At 36.9% G+C, this 18,762-nt stretch overlaps 1 protein-coding gene across 1 annotated transcript; it reads right to left on the bottom strand.

Moving 5' to 3' along the window:
- Positions 1–383: 383 nt before the first annotated feature.
- On the bottom strand, positions 384–13,957 carry LOC108992468 (F-box protein SKIP16-like). Its single transcript, XM_018967043.2, has 5 exons — positions 13,624–13,957; positions 11,607–12,326; positions 7,477–7,695; positions 5,406–5,512; positions 384–634 (listed from the first exon to the last, which is right to left on the bottom strand). Exons 1-5 carry the CDS (start codon positions 13,954–13,956, stop codon positions 556–558), a joined length of 1,458 nt encoding a protein of 485 aa, XP_018822588.2. The 5' UTR covers position 13,957; the 3' UTR covers positions 384–555.
- Positions 13,958–18,762: the final 4,805 nt, after the last annotated feature.

Raw genomic sequence — 18,762 nt, 5'->3', positions numbered from 1 at the left:
TAGATTAGATCATCTTTTGGTCATTCAAACCGGATCTCAGCCTTGTTGGTAGTTAATCTTGTTACTCGACAATATCGAGGTATAAATTTGATCATGTGTGTTTCTTTAGGTGAAGTTTATTATATATAGATCAACTGTTTTATATGCCAGTTTTCGAAATCCTATAGCTGATAAAGTTGGTTCTACGGTTATTGAGATTATATTTGAAATCCGTTGGCAAACACAGAATGCCAGATCACACATCAACCCGATCGAATTGATATATAGTATGTGGATCTTCTAAGCATACGAATCCTTCATACATTTGGAGCTAATTTTTTTATTTTTTTTTAATTGACATCTGATGTCTGGAACAACATCCCGACTAATCCTGAGAGTACACGGGATAAAGAAATATGAAATATGAATCCTTCTTATATTCGGAGCCAACTCCGGATAAAGAAACGAGACATGCAACTTATAACGACCATTCATATGTTTGTAGCTGCACAAGCTTTCATAAATATTAACAAAAACCACATCATACGTAAATCATATATGCTCGAGTTGCAGGTATCAGAAAATGTAGTCTGGCAACTGGAGGGGAACCCTTGCTACTTCAACTTCAAATGGAGCACCTTTTGGGTTTTTTAACCTACATGCACACATCAAGTCAAAATGACATTCATAGGCCGTCCAATAGATGGCAAGTGATCACTGAATGACACCAGCTTTAAAAAAATATATATATATACTTTAATTGTTCAAAATCCAAAATATTCACGTCATTCGCATTAGATTGTGGAATAAATAAAAGGAACTTCTGTGTGCTGAGTATATTGATAGAAACGTGGAGTCAACTATTTTACTTTGTGTTTTGCTGTAAAAAGGTCAGGAAACGAAATCCAAAAACAGACTCTTTTGGGTAGGATTTACCATCAATTATCTTGGGTTTGGCTTCGGCTGCCTATGAATTCTAACACGTGTGTCTGTGTGTGTGTGTTGCAAACATGCATATAATATAGATCAACCTGCTAAAATCATAAGATATGCGCCATTGCATGCATGTAACTCTGACCTAAACATGACAGTGTAGTGTCATTTGCTTTGCTCTGATGAACTTTCGTTAAAACATTACCCTTTGAGCACTTTATTCTGGACAAGTTAAACCCAAGGCACAGATGACCGTCTATGTGGTTGAAATCAAAATGCCAAGAGCCTATTAGTTTGGATATTTCAAGTAGATCAACCTTTAAATTGATTAGATTCGTCTGTTTAGATCAGTGTTTGGCCTCGAGATAAGATAAGATTCAAAATTATTTGAACTTAAAATTGATAGAATTAAAATCAGGAAAAATAGATCTCTCTCCTCTTTTCCTTTCTTGCTAAATGCCAACCCTTCTACACCATAGTTGAAGCCAAATTGAAGAAAGCCAACCCTATCCCCATGGCAGCCACCTTGTGTGACACCACAAACCTCACTTTTCCCTCCCTCTCTCAAGGTATCTCTCCTCCCTATATGGTTCTTGAATTGCATACATAGATTAGGCTTGCATATCACGAAATTTACATGTTGAATTTTGCATGATGGCATCAAGGTATAGATTGGACCATCTAGGGCATGAATGTTGAAGATTGATAGGAAAGATGCGTATGCTTTGATACAGTAGATTAAACATGATATAGAGGTTAAAGAAAAGAGCTAGCGGGCCACAGGTTGCATGGCAGAGAATAGATACCATGCTTGAATTTTTAAGAGCATATATGATTGGGAAGGTTTTTGGAGTAGAATGCTAGCCTAGATGCCATAAATCATGAAGATAGAAATTATCTAGAACATAAAGAAATAATAGATTCATTAGGAAAGATTTTAGAAATTATTGCTTGATTGTGTATAATGTTAATGCGATAACATGTTTATATATATGCCTATTGACATGCTTACGATTTTTTATAGGTAAGCAAGAAACTTTTATTGATAGCAACAGGCATAGCCCATGCACACAGGTGACGTTCTTGTGAAAAATTTGCACAAAGTTACTTTATGCATAAAGGATCAAGGTAAGTAATATGATCACGAACTTGACCATGACACATGTTTTCTAAAGTATGCAAGTATATATGATCATTTCTTTTCAGAATGCATCTTTTCAAAATGAAATCATGAACATGTTTTATAAACGAAAACTTCATTGCCAATGCCATGGTTTTTAAAATATTATTATATGTAAAGCCGATTCATTGATAGACCCATTTTACATAGCCTATAATTATGAAAGTATGTGAATGGGAATGAATTTGACAGCATGAATAATGTTATTGAATGGCCGAAAGATTGGCGTAGTATTGATAATTGATGACAGATAAATGATAACTGATGACAGATTATGGTACCATAGATTAAGGGGCGGAGAACAACGCCAAGAGTGGCTCATTAGCTATGCACCTAATGACAACAATCTCTTTCAACGGTTTACAAGATCTCACTCAAGGCCTACAGGTGAGATCATGATCGTCACGACTGCCAACACAAGCACATGGGGGTAATTGTGTGAGGATGAACAACGAATGTGACAGTTATGACAGGTATGATATGATGTATGAAATGCTACGTGAAATAAGGAATGTTTTATGTTTTATGCATGATGTCTTAAAAGAGAAGCCAATGTTATTTATGACATTTCTACTGCATGATGTGTTTGCTTATAAAGTATTCGACTTATTTTTGTATGCTTTAAATGTTTTAACCACCCCAGGTTATGGTCAATGTGAGTATAATGCTGCATGATGGGACTTGACTTAGGGAGACTATGCAAAGGCCTAGTCTGTTATGAAGATTTTAGATTTATGCTTTTATTTATTAACAGGTTATTTTGTTAAGCACAAGGCATTGAATTGTTTTAACAAGTGCTTCCATAGACGATCTTTTAATTTTTAGTATTTAGTATTTAAAAAAGTTGATTTTGTTTTATTTTAAAATTATGGAATCTTTTATCCCCGACTCCTAAGCATTTTTTAAAAAATTAAGTAGCATTCGACCTTACGAGGGATGGGGGGTGTTGCAGCAAGGCTCCTCCCTCAAGAGCAGCTCTCATTGTTTTTTCAATTCTGCTACAGGTACCCGACGTTGGGTACCTATTGCGGAATCGTGTGACGTGGCATTAGCCACGTCACTTTTATATTATTATTTTAATAAATAAATTAAAAGAAAAAAAAACTCGATTTTAGAAACCCATCCCACCATCTAGCACCAAACTCATCCCTGTTTTACGTCTCAGAAATTTTCTTCATCCTCTTCATTCCTTGGCCATCTGAGCAACGGGCATCAACCATCTCGTCTTCGTGCCATCGAACCCGTGCAGCTGTGCCGTCGAACCACCATCTGCACCGATGGTTGATTTCTGCGTCGAACCCCCATCTGCGTCAAACCCCCATCTACATTATCTGTTGATGCGTGAGACCATCGCTGCTGCAAGCCTGCAACTCATCATTGTCTTCCCTTTTTACTCTCCACCCCCATTTGCGTTGAAACCCCCATCTACGTCGAACCCCCATCCACATTTTCATGGGATCGTCAGTATGTGGGGTTTAGAAATTAAAGAGCCAAAGTCTTCAAGACCTTTTGTGCATGTCAGATTGCAAATGAATAGAATAAAACTTGCAGTTGACAAATGAAGCTGACAAAAAACAAAGAGAAGATGAAGCTCTTTGTGGGTGGGGAAGCAGAAGAGCTTGCTTTGTGTCTGTGACCAAGGGAAGGGAATCTGCCTGCATGTGACAAGAGCTTGCATATGAAACGCAATGTTTCATTTATCCAAGTGGAGGCCCATGTACGCGGGGGGGTACCCCTCCCGTGTGCAAATAGAGTTTTTGTTGTTTTTTTTTTCACTTGGACAGCCTACACAGGGAAGATCCTCCCCATGGATAATCTACGGCAACGTCATATTACTGTGACAAACTGGTGTTGAATGTGCAAAAAGAGGGGGGAATCTGCATACCATCATTTACTCCATTATGAAGTCTAGTAGGATGAAATTTTTGGTAGAGTTGGACTAAATTGGGTAATGCCAAAAATGATAGTAGATCTTATTTCAAGTTGGAGAGGGTTATATGGCAGCTCACAAATTGCAGCAATATAGAAGGTGGTGGTTTCTATTTGCCTGGTGCATTTGAAAAGAAAGAAATTATAGAAACTTTTGAGAATAGTGAGTGGATGATGGAAAAGCTTAAAATGTCTCTCTTCAATACTTGGTTTCTTTACCATGGGCTGATTTTCATGTGTTCCTTATATTTGTTTATATTTCTAATTAGGTGTTCCTCTTGTATACATACATCCTATAGAAGACATGTTAATGAAAGTAGAATGACGCTGTATATGCAAGAGGAATGTTGAATCCGTGGATCCTCTTTTACACTACTATTAGGTTGCAACCACACCATGTCAAACTGTTTATAGTCTTTTGGACCAAGTTGAATATGCCTAGACGGGTAGATCCGTTAACATTCTTGAAGGGTTGGTTTGATAGCCAACATAGTGAGTGGAAAATGATCCCGGTTTGTTTGATGTGTTGCATATGGAGAGAGAAATGACCAAAGATTCAAAGACACCTCAAGGACAGCAAAAAACCTTGAGACTTTCTTTCTGCTGCATTTACCAATGGATGGTAGCCAACCTATGGGCCATATTCTTGAGAGTTTTTAAAACATTTTTTCATTCTCAACTCAATCAACTTTAATTATAATTTTTTTTCTCAGAAAGAATTCCACTTGATCATTTACCTCGATTTCCATGACAACAATACAAAAAACAAAAACAATTTTTACAAAAAACAAAAAGCAATTTTTTTTCGCAAATATATTTTCAATAGGCCCCACTACTTTTACAAATCTTCAATAAAACCATATTTCAAAAACTGTCTCAACCAATAATATTTTCTAGAGGTCATGCCACTTTCACAAAACTCAATAAAATTCATTTAAAAAATTTTTCTTAATAATTTCAGATTTTTTAGAGAAAATAGTCCATACAAACATTCATTAATAGGTCTCTCTAGTTTTAGTTTCCAGAGTCTTCTTATTCTATTCTCTTGTTGTCACTAGTCGTATCTAATGTGTACCCCCATTTACTCCGAATTATGTCTTCCTCTTTTTTCATCATTAATAGAACTTAATAAAAGTTATTTAGCTGGGGAGAAGGACTGTAGTGCAATCACCTACCTAGGCCCCTATTAGGCAGGAAATGGCCACTGTCAGTCTATTTCTATTGACTAACAAAAATGCAATTCTTCAACCAAAGGAAGTACTGAAGACCCTCCTTTCATCTGCAACAGGTTTTATCCACTTGCATATGGGATCATATTTCATATGGAGACTTAAGGCATATCCAAAGAAATATAACTTGAATAAATGATGGGTATAAGGAGTACCTGCCAGGGACAAATGTGTAAGAGCCCTCTATGGAGCCCAAAGAAGTTGGTAGAGGCGTGCAACTCTCATAAACAAATTCTTTCCCACCTGGAAGCAATAGTGGGAACTGCAAAGACATAAAACAATAATAAGATTTCAGACACTTCCCAGAAAGTACTCTACTTCTGAGCATAGTTGACACTAAATCAAATAAAACAGCAATACACCCACAGATGTTTAAGAGAACTAAAAAGGCAAGATCGATATTTGTCATGTCATAACAACTAGTCATTTTTCTGCTTCACTTCATGTCGAGGCTGTCAATCAGTCCTTGCTGAGTTGGGCTGAGGTTTCCCTCAGCTCAGCCTCCAACCCCAATTTAACTCCATCTTCCACATGACCTCAGCCTGGGATGTTAGATGTGCAACCCAAAGTGATGGATTGTTATCACTAAGACAAATTTTTTTTAAAATGTCATCAAATTTTGACCCCAGACAGGAGAATAAGATATATTCTGGTCCATTTAAAGAAATAGGAGAGTTAAGCTTTGTGATTCAAGTACTCCCTTGGATAAGAAGTTTTCGTAGGTTTTCGGCCTCCAAGAAGACCAGATTAGATCTATGTTCCTATCTTTGCCAATTAGAAAATCAATTCAACCAGCCCCACTAGCTTAACCTTGTCCCAGAAGCACTGCTTTAGAGTTTCCTACCCTCTATTATCGAAGTTTCAATTTCATCACTTAAAGGCAAGGCACACCATTAAATCTCACGTCTTAAGAGACATTTATATAATATGGGGATGCAAAATCAAAGACCAGATGCAAGATAGGTTTAACTACCATGCAAATGCAATAGGAAAATGATTTGTGCAGTTCTAGGGTGTGCAAGCCCTGCGCATTTCCTTCGAAAAAAAGTGGTGCACACCTGGGACCCACATGAAAAAACCCATTTTTTCAAATGGACTGCGTTAGGCTTGCGCATTCTAGGACTATATCTAACATTACTCACTGCAATAAACTCACGACTCATAATTTAATTGGTTATAGTAAGGTCAAATCCAGCCAAAAGAACACTTGACTAAGCATTTTCATGGGTAAATGCTGTATGAATGTCTGTCAGAAGGTAACACCTTCAGAGATTAAATTTGAAAGGACCTTCACATCAGAAAGAGTTGACAGCAAGGAGAGAGAGAGAGAGAGAGAGAGATACTTCTACCTATGAATCTACCAAAGCTTAAAGCTCAATTTCTACCTCCTTTGTCCCAAATTGTATTTCAGGCCTAGAAAATCACAAACTCTATGCAGACTTGGATATTGTATTAAGATATTATTCTTCTTTTTAGATGATACGCAAGATAGATCTTATTGAAACTTAAAAAGAGGTGCAAACCAAGTACACATGAAGAATACAATAGACACACAAATAGGAAAAAGGAAAAATCAGAACAAAAGCAAGAAAACTAGGTACATCAGAAAAAATATAAGCAGCCATCCAAAGATGGAAAGGTTTTGATGATAAGAGCCCTAAGCTCTCCCACTACAATCTGAGTCTTTAAAGCTCGGGTCATTTCTTTTTCTCAAAATACACATGATAGAACAAGATGGAACCAACATCTATAAAATTTCACAATGATAGCTACTAAACTGCCTTTAAAAACACGCCCAAGAAATCCACCGCTCCTCGAGGCTCCTGAAGGCATGACCCACTCCAAATACAGAAAAAAATAGAAGACCATAAAGCAGTAGCTGACTCACAATGAAGCAACAGATGGTCAATAGATTATTTTACAACTTTTCAAGACAATCAATCACCAACACATGCCTTTTCCATGAGCATTACATTCTTGATAGTGTTTATGCAAAATTCAACTTATATACAGCAAAAATCTTGCTTGAAGTTCATGCTAAGCTTGTGCATATCATAAATTCACATTGGTGCCCAAAATTCTTTCTTAACAAAATTCATAAAAAGATGGAGAAACTGAGTGCTATTGGATTCATTGAGAAAAGGAATTATGATATTCCATTCAGACCAAGTTTACACTAAATAGCATGGGGACTTATACAAGATAATTTATTGTATGAAATTCTACCTGTCCTATTACAGCTTCACCATTCACGTGAGATACCACACTGTCATTAGCACGGATGATCCAGTGCCTTTGATGCAGTTGACATGAACTGAAGCATATTCCATGAATGACGCATCCTTCAGGCAGAAGGGACATGCGGATTGAATAAGAAAATGTATACGTCTCATTCTCATTTTGAAGATCAGCAGACTCCGGAACAAACACAGCAGAAGCACGTACCTTAAAAAAATAATCATCTGTTATTAGTTTCCATAAAACAAAAGGGAAGACAACAGTAGTTGTAGTCTAATGTGATTAGCAACACCAATCACACCATAACTGCAACTACATTCTACCCAAGCAAACACATTCTTGTCACAAGATGCTTTAGAAATGACTAAATTATGACAATCAAAATATTAGAAGAAAGAGATAAGACACCCTCATAAACCATAACTGTTGCCAGATACAAAAGTTAATACTCAACAATAATGAGGCCTCCCTATAAGTACAAGATACAATTCATACATGAAAAATAGTTACAGGAATCTTAACTTCAGTAAGTGTAAGCATAATTCAATTTTTTTTTATAAGTAAGAAGTAATTGTATTGATAAAGATAGGCACAGCCCAAGTATACCGGAGGTATACATATGAGTACACCAAATTAAATTATTACAAGAAAATCATGGAAGTTGAGACCATTTAACTCTAAAGCAATGGCCCACATAAATAAAGTCTTCAAAAAATAAACTCCTAAATTCCTCGAGGAGCGTTCATGATCCTCAAAAAATCTATCAATTCTTTCACTCCAAATACACCAGAAAATACAAATAGGAGCCATCTTCCACACAATTGCAATATAGGGTGTCCCTGTGATCCCTCTCCAGCTAGCTAGTAGTTCCACCACCCTTCCCGGCATTTACCCATGCTAATCCCAATCTGTTGAAGAAATAATTTCATATGTCCCTAGCAAAATCACACTGTAAGAGTAAATGATCTACCATTTCCCCACTATTTCTGCACATACAGCACCAGTCCGTAATTATAAGTCCACACCTTCTTAGGTTATCCATGGTTAGTATCTTCCCTAAAGCTGCTGCCCAAACAAAGAACGCAGCCTTGGAAGGTGCTTTACTCCTTCATATGTTCTTCCAAGGAAAATTGGGCCTAGCTTGAGCTGTAAGTACGTCATAGAAAGAGCATACTGAGAATTTCCTTTTCTTAGAAGACCTCCAATCCATCGTGTCTTCAGCTGGAACTGCGGCAGTGATGTTATAAAGCAAGCTGAAAAAATCCACCAGAGCACTCACTTCCCAATCTTGTGCCTCCCTAGTGAGATTGATGTTCCACTTCTGTGAACCATGTCTAACTGCCCTCACATAAGCCACCATAACTTCCATGTCTCTTGCAATTCTGAAAATATTAGGATAAGCATCCTTAACAGCCGTATCTCACACCCACACATCATTCCAAAACCTGATTCTGCTGCCCTCCCCCAAACACAGCCTAGTATTACTTGAGAAAGCCCCCCACCCTTGCCTTATATACTTCCACAACCCATCACCATTAGAACACCCCCCCCCCCTTCTCTCTCTCTTGCACTCCCATACTTCGCATCAATCAACCCTTTCCATAAGGCTTCCCTCTCATGATTATAACGCCACAACAATTTCCCTAATAGAGCCTTATTAAAGAACCTAACATTATGGGAGTCCAACCCACCAGCTTCCAAAGGGGTACACACTTTTTCCCATCCAACTAAATGAAATTTAAACTCATCACCTAGTCCACTCCACAGAAAATCACGTTGGAATTTCTCGATTCTAGATGCAATGCTTGTCGGAAGGGGGAATAAAGACAAGAAATATGTGGGAAGGTTAGATAGAGTGCTCTTGATAAGTGTGATCCTCCCCTACTTCCCAATCATGTGCCTCCCTAATAAAGCTAACATTCCATTACTACGAACCATTACAAGGATAGACATCCTTAAGAGCCATATCTCCAACCCGACCATCATGCCAAAAACTGATTCTATTGCCATCCCCCATACACAGCCTAGTGTTACTAGAGAAAGACCACCAACCTTTCCGGATATGCTTCCATAACCCCACTCCATATGCCCCCCTAACTTCATTAGAGCACCAACCTCCCCTATACTCCCATACTCAGTATCAATCACCACCTTCCATAATGCTTCCCTCACATAGTTATATCTCCACAGTCATTTCCCAAGAAGAGCCTTATTGAAGGCCCTCACATTGCAAACCCCCAATCCACCACCCCTCAAGGGAGAGCACACTTTATCCCACCCAACTAAATGAAACTTAAACTCATCACCAAGTCCACTCTACAGAAAATATCATCGAAGCTTCTCAATCCGAGAGGCAACACTAGCAAGAAGAGGAAATAATAACAAGAAATATGTGGGAAGGTTTGAGAGGGTATTCTTTATTAGTGTAATCTGACCCCCTTTAGAAAATATAACCTTTTCCACCCAGCAAGCCTACGCTCTATTTTCTCTAGCACCTTATCCCAAATGGTCTTGGTTGTGGATGATGCTCCCAACGGAAGGCCAAGGTACTTCATAGGCAGCGAAGAGACCACACAGCCCAATATGTTAGCCAACCCCTTGACATTGCGTGCATTACCCCACAGCAACCATCTCCATTTTAGAGAGATTTATCTTTAACCCGGAGACTGCTTCAAAACAAAGCAAAATAGCCTTTAAAGATTGAATATGACCTGGATTTGCCTCACAAAATAACAGTGTGTCATCTGCAAACAAAAAATGCGAAATAATGGTAGAACCAATAACCTGAGAAAAAGCCACCCTCCACTGAAGCCGACAACATTCTACTTAGAGCCTCCATGACAATAACAAATAAGAGGGGCGATCGCCTTGTCGCAACCCCTGCGAACTGTTAAAGAAACCCACGGGATCACCATTTACCAAAACCGAGAAGCGAACCGTTGACACACAATGCCTCATCCACACCCTCCATCTCTCCCCAAAACCACATCTCCTCAACAAATAAAAAAGGAATTCCCAATTAACGTGATCATAGGCCTTCTCCATGTCTAAGTTGCATAAAATACCCGAGACTCCTAACTTGATCCTGCTATCCAAGCATTCGTTAGTGATAAGGACCGAGTCCAATATTTGTCTACCCCTAACAAATGCATTTTGAGACTTAGAAATGATTTTATCCATAATTGTGCTCATCCTATTAGCAAGGACTTTTGAGATTATCTTGTACATACTGCCCACACGACTAATAGGCCGAAAACCTTGCACCTCTATTGTACCAGCCTTTTTAGGGATAAGTACAATAAATGTAAAATTTAAACTCTTCTCAAATTTCCCAAAAGTGAAAAAATCCTGAAAAACCTGCATGACATCCTCTTTCACCACCTCCCGATAAGTCTGAAAAAACGCCATAGTAAAACCATCACGGGCTAGAGCTTTGTCTTTATTCATTTACCTGACTACCTGTTGTACCTCTTCCTCTTCAAAGGGCCTCTCCAACCAAACCATACTAGTCTGATCAATGGCCTCAAAAGATAGACCATCTAATAATCTAGGCCTCCATTCAAAAGGTTCCGAAAGCAGCTCTTCAAAATGTCCAGCAATGTGATCCTTTATCGCTAATCCTCTTGAAAATCCAAACATCATTTAAACACAAAAACTATATTTCAACTGTCAAAATATATTTTCATTTAATCATTTGTTTTAGTTTCCATGAAAAAACATAGAAACCAGAACAAACCAAAAAAATCATGTTATCTGTCGACTAGTAGATATAGCTCTCAACTTGCCTGAAATTCACTTCCAGCCAAGGAATCCTAACGTTTAAAAGAAAAATTAAAAAAGTAATAACAATCTGTAGCCTATTGAGCCATCTGATCATACAGCATAGACACCAACTCCCTTATGCAGCAGGGCAATAAAGAAGGTTTCCAAATTACAGCTTTGTTTTCCATGCCTAAAATGCAGCCTAGAGAACATGAATGTCTGTACCAGGGCCAATATAACAAAGTCAAATTTCATCATTCATCTATGTAGGATGTGACGTGCGCCACTATGGTTTTTCTCACTAGCAAAACAAACACGTGAAAAGCTAAAATATGCAAGCCTATCTTTTGACTTACTTTAACTCCATTGGTTATAGCAGTGGAACAGAGTGGAGAGTCCTCTGGAAACAGATTAATACTTTTGAAACCACCTTCCTCACGGAGTTTAATTACTCCATTTTCTAAGCGACGTACATGTTCTTCTAACCATAGCAGCATTGCATCCTGCTGTTGATCACCATTGAAATCGTGCACTGAACTTATTAATGCATTTGGTACACATGGAATCATTTCTCCACAAGTTGGAAGATTTGCAGTACCAACATAGAGTTGACCAGTGGTACAGTTCAGGAAAAAGAACTTTTCAACATATGTGGAAGAAGCAGCCACAACAATATACTTTGATCTTCTGGAGAAACCAGGACGACGTACAATTGCCTTTGTTTCTAAAATCACCTCAGTTAAAGGTAACAAATACACATTTACAAAGTGTTGATAAAAAGAATAGCCACCTATGAGGCCCAATGAGCTTCCATGTGAACTTACTAAAGATTGTTTGACCGATTCTTGACCATCACAAAAACGGTAGAGGATCCTTGTGGGTAGAGGCAGTTTCACTTTCAGGATTCTCTCCGACTCTTGAATATCAGCTTCTGATACACCCTTGCATAGTGTAGCTTTGGCTTCTGGAAAATTAATGTCCAACCAGTTCTTAAGTCTGCCCCAACATCTATTAACTCTCATGACCAGGAGCCAAGGATACATGCTGAAAGCTTCCCGCCATAATTGATAAGACACCTGGGGACAGAGAGTAGAGTTCATTCCAGAAAAATACTCAGTTGAAATCATTTTACGATATATCACAACCCAATAGAACATTAAATTAACTGTTTTTCCCTTGCAACCTGAACGTATGTTCTTACGAACAAAAATTGATACCAGCAATAAAATTCAACGAGCAAAAAGGAGTTCACTGCACTGGGACATACAAAAGTAACTGTATGTAACCCAAAAATGGAAATGATAATCTTTTCTCTTAGGACCAGGTGGGAGCAGAGGCTTCCATTATATCCAATTAAGTGCTTGAGCACTCGTGCTCCTCATGAATAGTAGAAAGCCAAAAACTTGAGTCGAGCATAAGCTATTTCTTATGACAGGAACTAAAAACTCTTTGAACGACCCCCCCGAAATTGACTCTACTAATGGGGGTGGTCTACTAGCATACCTGTTTAGCTCAAGACAAGGATTGAGCAATACATGATAGTAAACCTCTAGCATAGAACCCTTAGAATTTGACCTAGGCAGTCATGTCAACGAGTTTTTCCATATATGCATTTCAGTAATCTGCAATTTTTCATACTGAGGAGCTGTTTGGATAGTGAGATGAGATGGCTTTATATGAAAGAATAAAATATTGTTAGAATATTATTTTTTAATATTATTATTGTTTTGGGATTTGAAAAAATTATATATTTTTTATATTTTTTATTGGAATTTGAAAAAGTTGTAATGTTGAGATGAGATAAGTTGAGAGTGTTTCTCAATCCAAATGACTCCTGAAAAGGAAGGTACAGAGTTAACCACTAAGGCCCACCAAACCATCTCTCACGTCGAACGAGAAAAGAAAAACCCCAAGACCCCTCTAGATGAAAATGAAATCTAATAGTTTTGCTCTCAATTGGGTAATCAATAAAATCAAATGAGGGAATTGAAAACATTTTCCTTGCCGTCGTTTTTTTTTTTTTTTTTTTTTTTTAGTAACCAGGCTAGGGGTAATGCTCTGGTACTTCGGGGTTGAAATTGGGCTAAGAATCGTCTTTTTCCGAGACCTCAAGCAGAACTTTGAGCATATATATAAATATCCAAATAAATTTTACATAATTTTCCGACTGCGGAAGTTGGACACGATGTTTCGTAAACCCTCATAGAAAACATAAGATGGAATCAACAATTCAAACTAACCCCCCCCCAGCTGCTCCACTAACTATAAATTATAATTTAAAGCCAAAAAAAAAAAGAATACGCACAACCATTAAACAAGAGAGTAGCTAGGAATGAACAATCCACGGATAAGGGAGAAAGGGAAAAAACGAACCTTAAAAGACGGGGTAGAGTTTCCGAGAGGGTCAAGAGGGTGATTGAGATGGAGATCTTGAGAGCAGAACTTGAACCAGAGGGAATCCTCGGAGGCCAAAGACCTAAGCTTCTTGTTGACGCACGCAGCTGTGGCCGTCTCTTTAGGGCCTAACTTGGTCAGAATAACATGGAGGGCTAGATCTCCTACCGACTCCAAACCCATATCTCTCTCTGTCTCTCGCTCTCGCTCTGCTCGTTTCTCTAAGCTCTCTTTCTCAATCACTTTACTCCGTCTCTTGGGACCGAGTAATCCACTCCATCTCTTGGACCGAGTACTCCATCTCTTGATCATATGTTTTAAATATAAAATATATATTAATTACATTTTATAACTTAATAAATTTTTAATACATTCCTTTTTATAAATATATTAATAATACTAATATATATTAATATATGTTTATACCAATAGTGTTATTATATGCTAATAGTATTAGTGTATTACTAATATTTATATATATATTAATATATATAAGATATTAGAGATTTAATATATATGAAAAATCGGATCAAATTAGAACGAACTAGACCAAAACTGGTAAAATTGAAAACACCGATTAATGAGAGTAACTAAATAGGTGTATACCGATTCGGTCCCAAAATTTATTCAAAATGGGACCAAATCAGACCAATTATGCCCCTACTTGTGGCTCTCTCTTCATGCTCGTATGGACATAAGTGACACTTGTTTTTTATAAGAAAACAAATTCATTTCATAGTGGAAACAAACCATAAAGAAATTACAAAAACTGTTTATCAATCCAAGAAACATTTTCAACAAAAGAAGGTGCAAGCTGCCACCAAATTTGCATGTCAGTAGCACTCCATGCATGTCTTGCAAGTTGATGTGCAGTTTCATTTGTTAATCCGTTGGCATGTTGTAGCTTGCGTTCCTTAAAGCCTTGCATTAGCCTTTTAATTTCTTGCACTAGTGTTTTTTCAGGAGTAAAGGACTCAGTTCCACTATTAACCTCTTCAATCATCAACAAGCAATCACTTTCAAGGATGAGGTTATCAATTCCTATGTTCACACAAAACTGTAAACCTTTGAACATTGCCAATACCTCTATGATTTCTAGTTCATATACCTCACCTTCTACTTTACTGACTACCATTAACACTTCCCCACTAGAATCTCTTAAGATAGCCCATACACCTGCTTTCTTCTGATCAAAGAACAATGTCTCATCTACTCTTAGTTCTAAGAAACCAAATGGTAGGGGAGACCACTTATAAACCACTTTCCGGTATCTCCTCAGCATCTGCAACATTGGCTCAGTTTTATACTTCTGTGAGAGAGCAAAACCAATTACTTGTTGTGGAGGTAAGCAAATCTAGTCATGCACCATCTTATTTCACCTAAACCAGAAGCTCCATGCCATTAACACAAACTCTACTAAGTCTTCAAATGAGCCATATTCTTTAATATCCATTGCCACATACATAAAAAGCATGTGATGATCAACCTTTTGTAAGGTAGGAAACTTCTTCACCCAATAATCATAAATGAAAGGACAAAAAAATGAAGTATGGGATAAATCTTCCAACTGGTTTTTAAAGAAACAATTTAGCCATCCACATTGATCTTCTTACTAATTAGATTAACCATTGTAGGTAATGTAACAGCCTGTTAGAAATTTACTGGTGGAATTTCTATTGACTTTAGGAATCTCGTGAAAATCTCATAAGTTTTTACGAATCGACCAATCGCACAAGTTTTAGTCTATCAACATAGTCAGTGTTATCACTCACTGTGATGCTAGAAATATGAGTTTAATTATTTGAGATAGTTAGAAGTGTCAAAATGCATTATAGTATACGTCATTAGACTCAGATGATTATTTAGGATGTTATGGTACAATAACTCATTTTCATAATTTCGGACGAAACGCCTGTTCGAAATTGTGAAATTATTTTTAGGGACACTTTGGGGTTGAATTTTGGTAAACAATCTTCACTATAGGTTAATATGAATATTTAGAATTTTTCAGTACTAAGTCTATTATGCATTTTTTTGAGTGAATAATAACTTTGATAAGTGCATCCAATGCAGTGTTTTTTAAATCACAGTGTGGAATGTCCAAATTAGGTTAGAGAAGTTTCATTTAGACACTAGGTAAGATCTTAGCCACACATAGTGAATAGTATTAGATACTTGGCACCATGAGGAACCATTAGATGGATTTGTGAAGGAAATCAATGTGTGAGATCATAACACTTAAGCAAAACTTTATTTCATCTGATCAACCAAATTGTGACAGACCAAAGAGTGTTTCAATCTTAGCGAAACCCTATATGGTTGGAATCCAATTAAAATCCTAAAAACTTGGTTGAAACCGAAATCCTAAACGATTTTTCAAACCTTAAAGTTGGCCTCCAAACCTTGTTTAATCCGATTTCTAGCATTGGGTTTAATCACTTGATTAAATAGCTTCCATATGCTATTAATTAATCAAATCCTCTTATGACATCATTATCCAACCTTTTAAACCTTGAAATTTTGATTGGGTCAAGAAAAATTAGATTTGGGCTTGATAGCATCTCAAACTCTAACCAAACCTCATTTAAACTCCAAATTGAAGCCCACTTAGTTGAGGCCCACCAAGGCCCACGAATTTAGCTACTTTGGCAAAGTTTCTTGAAGAAGTTTCCTCCCCCACATGACAGACCATCCACTGCCTTTGGCTGCACCCAATTGTGCCTTGATATGAAGGAGAAATCCACATCATCAACCTCCATACTTCACAGCTGTTGTAGGCAGTCATTGCTCCTCACTATTCTCCACTTGATGTCACATAACCACCTTCAATCAAGGGTCATTCAAGCCCATAAATTTCCCCTCCGGAAGTCTAAACTCGTGCAAGACACATTTCACTCATTTTAATCACTTATTCACCATGTTCTTAGAGACAAACTCAAAAAAGTTCTCTCGGGGCAGATTTCTGGGTCTTTTTGCATGGAGATTTCCAACTCTTTTTAAGTATTTTCGCACGATGTCTCCTTCATAAACATTTTTCACCTTTCAATGTAGTTTCTATGGATATCTTATTAGTCTCATCTCATTCCATGCTCATTTGATCAGTCAAAAATATTTTTAACCATGAAAATGTCATTCTGGGCATAAAACTGGAGAGTATGTTATGTTATTGACATTTTGACCAAGCTAATAGACATATCTTGGTCCAAAAATTTAATGGAGTGTTTTTAGCATGTGTTTATGAATGTTCATTAAGGTTTTATTGCATGAATACAACTTTTGATGATAGATTTCCCAAGATCTAGAAACTTGAAAACTGGAAGTGGAAAAATAGTTTTTGTTTTGAGAAAGTTTGAATATTTCGTGGTTTAATCTTACTCCAAATGCTTTTATATTTCTATGTGATGATCCTAAGCCTCTAATATACATGTTAGGATGTTATTTTGAAGATATTTAGTATTAGTTTTAAAAATATGATTTTTCTATGCAAGAGGATTTCAGTTAGCCTAAGATTTGATGTTTTTGGGTTAGATCAATGTTTTATTGAGTTTTAGTCATGTGATTTTAAGTTTGATGGTTGGATCTTCTTTATGACACATATTTAAACCATGCGATGTTTAAGTTTGAAGATCACATATCTTTAAGTCATGGATCAATAGATAAATCAAAGTTAGTTGAGAGAAAAGTTTATGTTTTTGGACTAAGTGTAAAACCAAAAACTCCAAGTGTTATTTTGTGATTTTGGTGACTTTTGTTTAATCATTTAAAACTTGGTTGATTTTAGGATGATGTTACGAATATGTTAGAAGTAAGATTTTATTTTTTGGAATTCTTGAAAATGTTTTGAATAAAATCAAAACTTGTGATTCAAATATTTGTTTTTAGTTAAAAGTTTGGATCTTTTTACTAAAAAGTTTTGGGTTGATGATTAATAAGTTCTTATTGGATGTTTTAAGTATGTTTTTAAATTTAGGATAAGAATATCTTTGTTGTAAAAATTTGGTTTGATCATGAGTTTTAAAATTAGAAGAAATGCAACAAAAATCAAGGGGAAAATCCTATGGATGTTTCGGCCATAATGTGTTTTCCATAGTTGTGATTTATTTTAGATTTTTTTGAGTCGATATTTGAGTTTAGGAAAAACTTAATATGAGGAATGTAAATTTTAAAAATTTTTGGAGTTAGGATATGAAATCCTTAAGTTCGGGATAAAATGGTCATTTTCCCACATGTAGAGAGTTAAATGATAATTTTACTCTAAGTTAGCTTGTTTTCATGCTTCTAATTGTTAGTGATTAAATTTTTAATTTTTAGAATCATTATTTTTAGTTCCTCGTGTTTTGTGCTTTATTCTCGTAGAACGTGACGATTGAGATAAGTTAGCTCTTAACTTACTATCAGTTTACTATATATGTATGATGGGTAAAGAAACTACAATTTATGTTCGTATGTTGTTATATATGACATGCCACGCCATTTGACCTTATCGGGACCCATCTCCGAGCTACACCCTCAGTGCGTGTAGCGCAACTCTTGTTAAAAATGCGTAAAACTCGTTGTACTTAACGATACCGCTTCCTACCGCTTTACAACATGATTACAAGGAGATTCAACAAACCCACATGAAATTTGATTAGAAGAAAAAAAGGCAAACCCTTTCACATTTCAAAACTCGTTCCCCTACTTTCTTTCAAAATAGATTCCTCCATCTTGCTGCATCAACTGTGCTACATTTCCGTACACTGTTGCAAGAGTGCCGTTCACATCCCTTCCACTAGGTGTCGTCCATAACATTTTCTCTCGACATTGTGCATCTTACTGATAAAACACCATTTTTCCACGACTAAAATAGTTTAAAGTGCAAGGACTATGCTAGAACGAGGGAAGGAATCCCCTCATGCGATCAAAATGCTAACGACAAGGAGGTAGTGGGGCAAGTAACGTATGGCCAAGGTGGAAGTATGGCGAGCAATATGTTATAGAGAGCCTGGTAGATGCAGGGCAAAACAGGGCAACAAAAGAAGGTTCGCTCGACACCAGGCAAGGCAAAGGAAGTTCTGACCCTATAGGAGGTGAGCAACAGGTGATGACAAGCTTGATGCAAAGATAAAAGCACTCTAA

This window comes from Juglans regia, chromosome 12 (assembly GCF_001411555.2).
Source record: "Juglans regia cultivar Chandler chromosome 12, Walnut 2.0, whole genome shotgun sequence".
NCBI lineage: Eukaryota > Viridiplantae > Streptophyta > Magnoliopsida > Fagales > Juglandaceae > Juglans > Juglans regia.
Note: the sequence above shows the minus strand (reverse complement) of the source record. Positions and strands in the feature narration are given on the sequence as shown.